We start from the raw sequence: 12665 nt of genomic DNA on the forward strand, positions 1-12665 counted from the left end.
GGCAGGTCCCTGGTCTACACCGACAACGACGCGTCCAATTGTGCAACAGGCTACAGGCATGGAACTTGGGGAACTGCCAACGTGTTTGGTTCAACGCTTGATGAATCCCAGCGTTTCCTCCCTCTGGCAACGAGGTGGGAAACAACGTCTCTATCGACGTCGATTCCAAAGTTTTGCGCCGAGCTGCGTTCGACAGGTGGACATATTTGGTGGAGAAAGCGTCATGGTGTAAGGAGCCTTGTCCTACACGGGTAGATCAAGGCTGAGTGGATGTTCAGGGCAACTTTACAGCAAAGCCTACGACCTCGCCTCCTCCCTCTTTTAACCGCTAGAGGGAGCTGTTTTAATATGACAACGCTCGACCTCACACAGCTCAGTGTAACAGGTGCCTATCTCGCCAATGCAAACGTCAGTTTCCTTTCCTGGCTGCTCTGGAACCTGATCGAGCATCCATGGGATGAACTTCACTGTCGCGTCTAAACGTCACCATTGTCCTCAGAAACTTGCCAGAACTTGACCACGCGTTTCAGGGGAAATGGCGAAAATTCACCAACCAAAAATCCGACGACTTGTGCAATCCCTTCCAAGGCGGTGTAGAACAGTGACGTGGCAGCAATGGTTGGTGTCACCAGTAGGTACTGGCCTGAACGCCCCTTGTGTCCACATGTGCAGTGAGTGAACTGGAATTAATAGCTGACTTGGTGACGACAATACGTATGTTCTTCCGTGTGTCGAATTTCCTTCATCTATGTTCAAGCGTAATCGACTTATGTACACTTAAATACGTTTAATATATTTCCTTATATAATTGTTTTAGACTCTGACATTTTGTTCATGTATTTCATTCCTTGTAATAACAATAATAATTACCTACTCGGAACTCGCATGGAGGGATCCACACGTCCATCGTTTGTTCAACAGACAATTCGGTCATTTTTCTTACTCTTGCTTGTCTCTAAATATGAGTAAGAATTGGGTGAGTGGAGTGTGGTTATGCTGCTTTTAGCTATATAATTGGGATACACCGGAAATGGACTTTACATATTGTACCCATGTGTAGAACCAGACAGGTCTTCGGCGTGACGTACCGACGCTTTAACCACTAGGCCAACCCACCACCCTCTTAAATGCGGCGAGATTTCGTGTACCAGATATCGCAAACAAAACAATAAGTGGTTCCCAGAATGTAGAGAGTACAATCTGTCAGGTTTGCCGTGTAGAATCAGTCCCAAGTAACCTGGTTGTTAGATGCCGTGACATGGGAACTCCAGGCTCAGGTGAAAGCGATGTCCTCGGGGATCCTACTCACACTATCAAGGGGCGGTGGGGTAGCATAGTGGTTAAAGCGTTCGCTCGTCACACCAAAGACCCGTGTTTCGATTCCCCACAGGGCACAATGTGTGAAACCCGTTTCTGCTGTCCCCCGCCGTCATATACGCTGGAATATTCCAAAACGCGGCTTAAACCTAAACTCACTCAGTCTGTATCAATTATTCCAAGGCCACGACCATATACCAGAACTGCTGTGGCTATAAAGCAACACCCAACCAAATCGTTGATATGCCATTATGTTTTACAATAAATATCAAACCCTTGAATTAGTTCCGACTGCTGTGACTGGGGCCTGAGAGAATCCTTAATATGATCCTGTAGGGGTTCTTCCTGGTGAGCCAGAGTAGATGAGTGAGGACGATGGCGGAGTGGACAGCAAAAATTACCCAACAAGGTTGATGATCATGTACATGCCAAGCTGGCGACCTGTGGTCAGTGTAAGATCGTCCACAGCCAGGATCTTGGACATTGTTAGGAACAGGATCCCCAACAGGTGAATACCTACACAGGTGTTGTGTCACTGTACAGCGTATCTAGATCAGGGCTAGCTTATAACCAAACACTGATATATTGCTCCCGTTAACTAATGTAGCTCATTCATGAGTATATAACAGATAAGAAAGAGAACACATAACCACACTTCCAAAACTTCGAAAATATACATATATAAGCAATGCTATGCATATTATAGGTTTATATTTTCTAAAACCTTTCTAAACATATTCTTGAAATGTCCTGATGCTAAGTTTAAATTTCAATTAGAGTATCTTGGAAATTTCAAGAAAAACAAATGGACTTGAAATGCTTTTATTTCCCCAGTAACCTGTCAGGAAATATCGGGCATCAGATTAAGAAAGGTCCCCGTTCTCAATACGTACCAAATAACAAAGGGTAACCATTGCCATGGTGATGTCAATGAGAGAGAAGAAGAATCTTAGCATCACTTCACCAGACTTTCCGAGGCCTGCTCAAAACACAGCCCGAATACAACACTTTGGTACGTCAGTATACCTGTGGGGCAGACCACAGTCATGAGCGAATGTTGTTTCACGTACAAATATATCGGCAAGAGCTATATAACACTCGGTTCTGGAAAATAAACACTGATAGCAACAACAACGACACATGCTTGCGACGGGGTGCACACAGCGGTGATGTCCATCATCTCAAAACGTCCTTGAGACTAGGCAGTGTGGGTGGTACCAGATATGTTCCTAGGGATTACAACGGAATCTGGTGAAACCTTTTGATATCATAACTTCAATTACAAAATTCAAAAGAGACTTACAAAGCACTTTTGAAATCATAGGTATAATGAGTGCGCATGTCCCGTCCTTCCCGCAACATCTGCCCATGATGAAGGTCAATACAACAACACAAATGGCCGAGAAACGTCGGAATGAAATCTTAATGGAGATATACAGTAAAAGCCTTTTAAATCATTTCTCCGACATTTTTGAAGTAATGTAAATTATTACTTTATATAAATGAAGACTTTTGAATGGGTAATATCAATGCATATATTTTAGCGTTTCAGGGGCTATATGAAGCCATCTTACAACGGTGTGTCCAACGGGTAGCAGGGGCGACCTTGGGTTAGTAATCAACTTGCGAAAGAATTCAAAATATTTTCACGAAAGGTTCTTTTTATAAACTATTTTTGAGAATATGCCTTTTTTATTTATGAAGTGGAATCGAAATTTGACCTGACGATACATGCTAAAACTGTGGTAATATTTGAAATAACAAGTTGCTTAAAACATAGTTTTTAATGATATTATTATTTACTCGGCTTTGCTTGGCTTGGGCTTCCAAGAAGATCAGTCGGGCTGTACAATCCCACCCTGCCTGGCAAGTGGCCGTCTAACGAATTTACCTTTAGATTTTTAGATGCCAAATTCTATTAAATGCTATAATAGGAGTTTTTTCTTTTATTTCTGGTGCGGCATTGGCGTAAAGCGTTTCGCCGATGTTGTCTAGCGGGCGAACATGGTCGATCGATTTTCGAAGAGATATAACTATTGGTTATTTAAAACTATGTTTAAGGATTTTTTTAAAGAAAATACCACCGTTTTAGGATATGTATCTTTAGGTCAATTCTAGTTTCCGCTTCATAAATTATGAAAAAACAATAATATATTCAGCACTCCCCCCCACCCCCACACCCCAAAAATAAAAATAAAAATAAATTAATACAATTAATATACAGGACGTTTTGTGAAAATAGTTGAAGGGGCAAACATCCCAATATAACCCACGAATGAAGGTCAATGTTTGAATCCTATGGATAAACTATGTTGAATATGTTGTTCTCTCACCAATTGTGTTCATCCCTGTAACATACACTCTTCTGTTCCCAGTGTACCTCTGTCTGTGGCCTGTGGCGGAGTCATATTTAGGGGCGGTGCTTCTTCATAGGAAGTATTTCTTCCTGGATCCTGGGTGACATGGGACGTATTCACGCCCGTTCTCCCCTTGTCAACATATTTCGTTCCCGTTTGCTGAATGGCTGCCTGCACGATGTTCTCAGGTACGATGTTTCTGAAAAGGGCCCATAAGTGCTGTAATTTGTATTTTTGTCTCCAAGAAAATGTTGTTACACTTGTTGAAAATATGAAAAGACAACCATTGCTGATATCAAAACAGTACCCATCACTAATTATTACGAGGAACTTTCAAACTTACGCCTACCACCATTTTTTGTTAAAGGAATTATTTGTGATATAATGTTGTGATGAACAGTGTTGTTGTTTTTTCCGGAGGTGTTCACAAGGTCCGCCAATATGGCACTATGCCTTTTCAGCTGTACGCTGGCAATGGTTCAGTTGTTAACGGCAACAGCGTGCTTCACCCAAGCAGGATTCACCCAATGTATTCAGCGTGACTGGCTGCTGTTTCCACCTAACAGTCCAAATCCAGGCGTCATTTTAATGTAGTTATTTTCTCCTTTCATTTTGACATCGAGTGGGTATATACTCGTTAAAACACCCAGTGAAAATATACAATATTGTCTTCCTTAAAAGATAACATCGTCAGTCCGGCATCGCTGACAGATAGAAAAACCTACGTTACTGAGATTTGGGCTTCATGTATTGGAACCAACCTGAAATCATTTACAGTGTGTGAAAGGTAGCAGTACAACGACCCACTGACACACACAAAACACGTTTTTAACTGAAGTTGCAGCACGATCTTGATGTTTCATCCTCACTCAGGTATAGATCTTGTCACCTGCGCCATGTGAGCAGTATACCACAGCATCAGGTATTCCTCACGGGCCCATAAACAGCATCAGGTGGTATTCCTCACGGGCCTTTACAGCGGCAGGTATTCCTAAAGGGCCCATATACAGCCCGGCAGGTATTCCTCAGGGGCCCATATACAGCGGCAGGTATTCCTCACGGGCCCATATGCAGCGGCAGGTATTCCTCACGGGCCCATAAACAGCATCAGGTATTCCTCACGGGCCCATATGCAGCGGCAGGTATTCTTCACGGGCCCATATACAGCGGCAGTATTCCTCACGGGCCCATATACAGTTCAGGGTATTCCTCCACGGGCCATATACAGCGGCAGGTATTCTTCCGCGGGCCATACAGCAACAGGTATTCCTCACGGGCCATATGCAGCGGCAGGTATTCCTCAGGGGCCCGTAGAAGCAGCGGTAGGTATTCCCTCAGGGGCCCATATACAGCGGCAGGTGGTTCCTCAGGGGAATCCCATATACAGCATCAGGTATTCCTCAGGGGGCCCATATACAGCGGCAGGTATTCCTCACGGGCCCATATACAGCGGCAGGAATTCCTCACGGGCCAATATACAGCGGCAGGTATTCCTCAGGGGCCCATATACAGCATCAGGTATTCCTCAGGGGCCCATATACAGCGGCAGGTATTCCTCAGGGGCCCATATACAGCGGCAGGTATTCCTCCCACGGGCCCATTAAAGCGGCAGGTATTCTCACGGGCCCATGTATAGTGGTTGGTATTCACCAGAGTCCAATGTATAGTGGTAGGTATTCACCAGAGTCCAATGTATAGTGGTAGGTATTCACCAGGGTCCAATGTATAGTGGTTGGTATTCACCAGAGTCCAATGTATAGTGGTAGGTATTCACCAGGGTCCAATGTATAGTGGTAGGTATTCACCAGGGTCCAATGTATAGTGGTTGGTATTCACCAGAGTCCAATGTATAGTGGTAGGTATTCACCAGGGTCCAATGTATAGTGGTAGGTATTCACCAGGGTCCAATGTATAGTGGTTGTATTCACCAGAGTCCAATGTATAGTGGTAGGTATTCACCAGGGTCCAATGTATGAGTGGTAGGTATTCACCAGGGTCCAATGTATAGTGGTTGGTATTCACCAGAGTCCAATGTATAGTGGTAGGTATTCACCAGGGTCCAATGTATAGTGGCAGGTATTCACCAGGGTCCAATGTATAGTGGTGGTATAGAGGTATTCACCAGGGTCCAATGTATAGTGACAGGTATTCACCAGAAGGTCCAATGTATAGTGGAAGGTATTCACCAGAGTCCAATGTATAGTGGCAGGTATTCACCAGAGTCAATGTATAGTGGAAGGTATTCACCACCAGGGTCCAATGTATAGTGGAAGAGGTATTCACCAGGGTCCAATGTATAGTAGCAGGTATTCACCAGGGTCCAATGTATAGTGGTAGGTATTCACCAGGGTCCAATGTATAGTGGTAGGTATTCATCAGGGTCCAATGTATAGTGGTAGGTATTCACCAGGGTCCAATGTATATAGGGTAGTGGTAGGTATTCACCAGGGTCCAATGTATGAGTGGTTGGTATTCACCAGAGTCCAATGTATAGTGGTAGGTATTCACTGGGGTCCAATGTATAGTGACAGGTATTCACCAGGGTCCAATGTATGGTGGAAGGTATTCACCAGAGTCCAATGTATAGTGGCAGGTATTCACCAGAGTCAATGTATAGTGGAAGGTATTCACCAGGGTCAATGTATAGTGGAAGGTATTCACCAGGGTCCAATGTATAGTGGCAGGTATTCACCAGGGTCCAATGTATAGTGGTAGGTATTCACCAGGGTCCAATGTATAGTAGTAGGTATTCATCAGGGTCCAATTTATAGTGGTAGGTATTCACCAGGGTCCAATGTATAGTGGTAGGTATTCACCAGGGTCCAATGTATAGTGGTAGGTATTCACCAGGGTCCAATGTATAGTGGCAGGTATTTACCAGTGTCCAATGTAAAGTAGCAGGTATTCACCAGGGTCCAATGTATAATGGCAGGTATTCAACAAAGTCCAATGTATAGTGGTAGGTATTCACCAGAGTCCAATGTAAAGTGGTAAGTATTCACCAGGGTCCAATGTATAGTGGCAGGTATTCACCAGGGTCCAATATATAGTAGCAGGTATTCACCAGGGTCCAATGTAAAGTAGCAGGTATTCACCAGGGTCCAATGTAAAGTAGCAGGTATTCACCAGGATCCATTGTATAGTGGCAGGTATTCACCAGGGTCCAATGTATAGTAGCAGGTATTCACCAGGGTTCAATGTATAGTAGCAGGTATACCTTAGGGGCCCACGGTTCAACACCGGTGTTTATCACGTTAACAGTTATTGTATTGTCATATCTCCTCATATAAATCTTCAACATTGCTTCACCGTGGAATGGTAACCTAAGTTGTGTTGGTGATATTCTGTACATTACCGTTCTGAGTATCAGTTCTGTCAGTGTATTGTTATGACGTAACATAACTCCTTTCGTCATCTGTAATTACCTTCAACGGTGGGTTCATATGACGTCACAATGCTCTTAGCCTCAATGAAAACAATGGAACAATTGTTACAAACTAGCCAATCAACATACAACAAAACATAATAATCTCCACTGAGAATGATGGACAATATACCCATACCCGTGTATGTGTTTGTACATATCTAGCAAGGGACGACGAGGGTACCTGAGGAGATCCAGAGAGGCATCCATGGGCGAGAGATGTGGAGCTGCTCCAGCCTCTCCTGTGTGGTGGACGCCATCGTGTTGCCTACTCCCGGTCTGATGGCGAGGACGAGCGTAAGACCGACAACCAGAGCCACGACGGTGGTGAGATTGCTGATGTAGTAGGCCAGCGTCACCACGCCCATTTTACCAGCTGACTTGCCGTCTAAATTTGCGATTCCTTGAACATCAATGTCATACTGAATTATCATGACAAAGCTTGAAAATCTTTTTCTTCTCAGATACAAGTAGAAAACATATATTTCATCACCACATTGCAATATTGTTCAGAGGACCATTAAATTAGTTTGAACAAAATGTCCTTTCTCCTCACTGGTTATCAAATGGTCGGCCCTTTGGGGTGGAAATATCATATCATAAATTGACTTCTTGTCTCGAGTTAGTTGAAAGTACAAACTCACCGGCTTGCCGGTATGAGGCAGCGAAACTGACATTTCTCGGGAAAGTCTTACATGTGTGAAACACCTCTCCATCCCGCTGCACGTTAATTGATATGATTAATTGATAAGTAGTAGACCAAAATTACAACGTAATTTAGATTCACATCGAACATACACTTATTCGCTCTTAAGTGGTGCCTTCTTTAACCCTATGAGTTATACCCCAAAATGGACAACTGCTGTGTCAACGACCTCCAGTGGTCATTACAACCATGTAAATATATAAGCTATATCAGAGATGACATGCATGGTAGTATTCCCCACCAACTGAGTACAGTGGAAGGCGTAGAGTCTCACATATTGGATTAAAGATGAGAAAGGGTCTGCAGGGTCAGTATGCATGCTACCCAACAAACCTACCATCACCATGAACAAACTGTGACCAAAACCCTGGGATTGTCGAAAGTACAGATTCCAGTTCCCAATCATGTCCAAAACGGATCTTACTTAGGTTTATCCGTGATATGGCTGGAGTACCTCCAGAGACAGCTGGAATATTTACAGACCACTGTGGCAGCTGGGATATTTACAGACTGCTGTGACAGCTGGATATGTTACAGACCGCTGTGACAGCTGGGATATTTACAGACCACTGTAACAGCTGGGATATTTACAGACCACTGTGACAGCTGAGGATATTTACAGACCACTGTGACAGCTGAGATATTTACAGATCACTGTGACAGCTGAGATATTTACAGATCACTGTGATCACTCTTTACAGCTGGAATATTTACAGACCACTGTGAAAGCTGGGATATTTACAGACCACTGTGACAGCTGGAATATTTACAGATCACTGTGACAGCTGGGATATTTACAGACCACTGTGACAGCTGGAATATTTACAGACCACTGTGACAGCTGGGATATTTACAGACCACTGTGACAGCTGGAATATTTACAGATCACTGTGACAGCTGGGATATTTACAGATCACTGTGACAGCTGGAATATTTACAGACCACTGTGACAGCTGGGATATTTACAGATCACTGTGACAGCTGGAATATTTACAGACCACTGTGACAGCTGGGATATTTACAGACCACTGTGACAGCTGGAATATTTACAGATCACTGTGACAGCTGAGATATTTACAGACCACTGTGACAGCTGGGATATTTACAGATCACTGTGACAGCTGGAATATTTACAGACCACTGTGACAGCTGAGATATTTACAGATCACTGTGACAGCTGAGATATTTACAGACCACTGTGACAGCTGGAATATTTACAGACCACTGTGACAGCTGAGATATTTACAAAGCACCTAGATACAGCCTGTAACTAAATCATCCACCAACCTGTGATTAAACTGGCAACTATCAAGGGGAGGATGAGCAGCTTCAACATTCTCATGAGCAGTTCTCCCGGGAAGCCGATGATCAGGATGGTTCCAGCAGAGGGTTTCAGCTGACGGCACAGCATCCCGATAGTCACCCCCATCACTATAGACAGGACGGTGGCCAGCAGCAGCAGGTGCCCGCGGAGACATTTCTTTACCTTCATCTTGTCCATTCAGTTTGGAAATATCAGCCTCACATTAAAAACATAATATGAAGTATTTAAACATTTTACTAAACTTTATCAATCACCAGAGCATCTGGTCCAGACTCGTCTGTCTACAGGACGCCGTTGTAAGGATGAAGATGCGTGGATCATTACACGTCAAAAAGCAACAAAATGATGTTTGATAGGTAGAAGCAGAGTTTTACCAATGCACCATATCTATGTATGTCTACACTAATTAACGCTTTTGTAAACTTACCGAAAGAAAGGTAATACCATTTAAACACCGGAGGACACGGAAGGTTACTACTCAGGCTTATAGACAACAGTCAGCCCAGTCTGGAGTAACCAGTAACACACAGAGACTCAACACCACACCGGCCAAGCGAGGCACATCCAGGTTGACACACATGAATAACTGTTCTGTGTGAACACAAACACCAGCCTGCCATCTACAGTTGGTCATAGATCTACTTGAAGACACACGGACAAAAGACCCTCTCATGGGGAGTCAACAAGAACCAGTCGCCATATTGGGGATGGTGTATGCCAACATAACTCAACAAACACTCAACTGATAGTCTCGGGAGAATGGTTTATGTCGTTAGATAATGCAATAAACTCTTCTGGAAATAACATTTCATTTCAGCATTGTGTGTAGTATTGACAATACAGTTACCACGTACTGCATTTAAGTTCACAGGATCATACATTTCTCACTAACAGGAAAGGTGAGTGAGTGAGTGAGAGTGTTTCAAGCGTCTCTTGACAATAGGCCATCTACATGACGTTGTGGAAGATTTGGCTTGTAGCCAGGAGTTACAGTCCCGGATTTAATACATTAACGGATATTCATTATAAAGATTTCATTGAGAGGAAACTGTATATCCTATTGACCACATTGAATAGAATGTGAATAAATACAGCTATATTATTTTCTGTAACCATTTGTATCAAATGCATGTTAAAACCGGAGCGCAGCTGGCAGCCAGTTGGGCTGGATTAATTGGTTTCCTGGCAAGCTGTGACAACAAGCTGTACTTGTCAGGGAAGGTAAGGGATGAGGGTCACCTCTGAGATAGACCAAAAGGAATAAATAACCAACTTGTTGCAGCGTCAAGTCGTTTGTTCCTGTAGCTGCAGTCCTTCGATGACTGGGTATTTAACAACTTATATTTATTGTGCATGAGAAACCTTTCTTGTCACTATATGGCTGAAATATTGCCTAGGTGACGTTAAATTTTAACCCACTCCTCACTCCTGTGTGTGTGTGTGTGTGTGTGTGGAAGCACCTTGAAAGGAAGCTGACATAAAAGCATCCACCTGGAGGCTTCACGTGCACTGTGAACACAAAACCGTCCTATTCTCAATATGGTCAGTGACAAAAACCTGCAAAATGACATCAAATTGAATAAACTAAAATGGAATCTATCTTATAGTGTCCCTGGTGTTTTATCGAATGCGTCGTGTTAATCTCTATGTATCTGACCGCCATATAGCTTGAATATTGCTGAGTGCGGCGTAAAACTAAACTCACTCTATGTATCTGAATAAAGTGTTGAAGTAGGGAATTAGCAGACAATGATATTAATGGAGCTGATTGTGATCGATTGACGTAAATTTGTTAATACGGTACAGATATGCCGCTCTGTAGATCTATAGATCGCTCTGGCTGGGTACACGATAATGCAAATGATGTAATTACCTTATGGGGAATGTGGCCGATATCCTTTATATAAATACTGTCTGTCGTTGTATAATACTGTCTTATACTTAATACTGTACAGATATGCCGCTATAGATCGCTCTGGCTGGGTACACGATAATGCAAATGATGTAATTACCTTATGCGGAATGTGGCCGATATCCTTTATATAAATACAGTCTGTCGTTGTATAATACTGTCTTATACTTAATACTGTACAGATATGCCGCTATAGATCGCTCTGGCTGGGTACACGATAATGCAAATGATGTAATTACCTTATGCGGAATGTGGCCGATATCCTTTATATAAATACAGTCTGTCGTTGTATAATACTGTCTTAAACTTAATATTGTACAGATATGTCGCTATAGATCGCTCTGGCCGGGTACACGATAATGCAAATGATGTAATTACATGGGGAATGTGGCCGATATCCTTTATATAAATACAGTCTGTCGTTGTATAATACTGTCTTAAACTTATCGAAATGCACAACGACAAGAATCCCATAGAAAGATCTAGACTATGATATGCTTGTGTACTATGATAACTGTGGATGTCCAACCTATGCATCTGCTGTACGTACTTGATTGCTCTCGCAGAGATTTGGAATCGCATGGATTGTTCGCGATAAGTTTACGTTTCCTTAACTGTTTAAGCAAATTGAAATTGATAATTGTCATCAATCTTGGAACAGTACTATAGAACAAAGCTCGAGATACAACATATATATACTATCCCAAGAAAGAAACGCATTGACGCTGCGACACGGAACATCGCAATTGAAAGAATGCACGCTGGAGATTACCAATCTTCTGTTCTCAGGCGTCTGAATGTTAGTCTGAACACGGTATAACGGCTTGCAGCTCGTTACAAGCAAACAGGTATAACAAATGACCGTCCCCATACAGGCAGACCTCGAGTCACTACTGCAGCCCAAGATCGGTACATCCATGTACTACATCTGCGTGATCGTACTGCCACGGATGAGAGCACAGCAGCCAGGGTGCCTGGACTTCGGAGGATATCCGGTCAAACTGTACGGAACAGGTTGAAAGAGATTGGACTGACAGCCAGGGGACCCGACGTCGGGACCGTGCTACGTCGTCACCATCACGCACAACGTCTCCTTTATATAAAAGTATCCACTTGGTTGTATAGACAGTACCTTCTTCTAAACTGGTGTAAAAATCATGTACTAAAGTTTATTTGTGGACGAGTTATACATGTTTGAAAATACAACAATTTCGCAACAGATTTCTGGCCTATGCGTTTCTCTTTTGGAATAGTATAGTTTAAAAGCCTATCGAACCTGAAAAGTATCTCACTCTTCCAACAGAAAGAAAACAGTGCAATAAGTTGATAAACCGGGTGTTATTAAGGTGGAAAATTAACTAGGGGAGAAAGGTTGGGTTAGATTTGGGGATTGAAGATGAATATCTTTTCATCTTGATATATAATTCCTATAAGAACATAAGACACATCTATCTGCTTAAATATATCATCATACTTCTCTCTTCGATCCACCTTGGTTTACTGAGAAAACTATATAAATATATATCTCAAAGTTATGAGAAAAGGCACAGTTTGATTAACACTGGGGAAAATGTGTAATGTAAATTATGTGCGAAGTTATGTATCCCTGTAATATGCTCATAGTG

The 12665-nt window shown here is 42.8% G+C and overlaps 1 protein-coding gene across 1 annotated transcript; it reads right to left on the minus strand.

Annotated features, from left to right (window-relative positions):
• Positions 1-3551: 3551 nt before the first annotated feature.
• On the minus strand, positions 3552-9296 carry LOC124279122 (excitatory amino acid transporter-like). Its single transcript, XM_046714911.1, has 3 exons — positions 9092-9296; positions 7283-7501; positions 3552-3873 (listed from the first exon to the last, which is right to left on the minus strand). The coding sequence occupies exons 1-3, from the start codon at positions 9294-9296 to the stop codon at positions 3791-3793; spliced, it is 507 nt and encodes a 168-aa protein (XP_046570867.1). The 3' UTR covers positions 3552-3790.
• Positions 9297-12665: the final 3369 nt, after the last annotated feature.

Source organism: Haliotis rubra, unplaced genomic scaffold (genome assembly GCF_003918875.1).
Source record: "Haliotis rubra isolate DU_JTF1 unplaced genomic scaffold, ASM391887v1 Scf247, whole genome shotgun sequence".
NCBI classification, from domain to species: Eukaryota; Metazoa; Mollusca; class Gastropoda; order Lepetellida; family Haliotidae; genus Haliotis; species Haliotis rubra.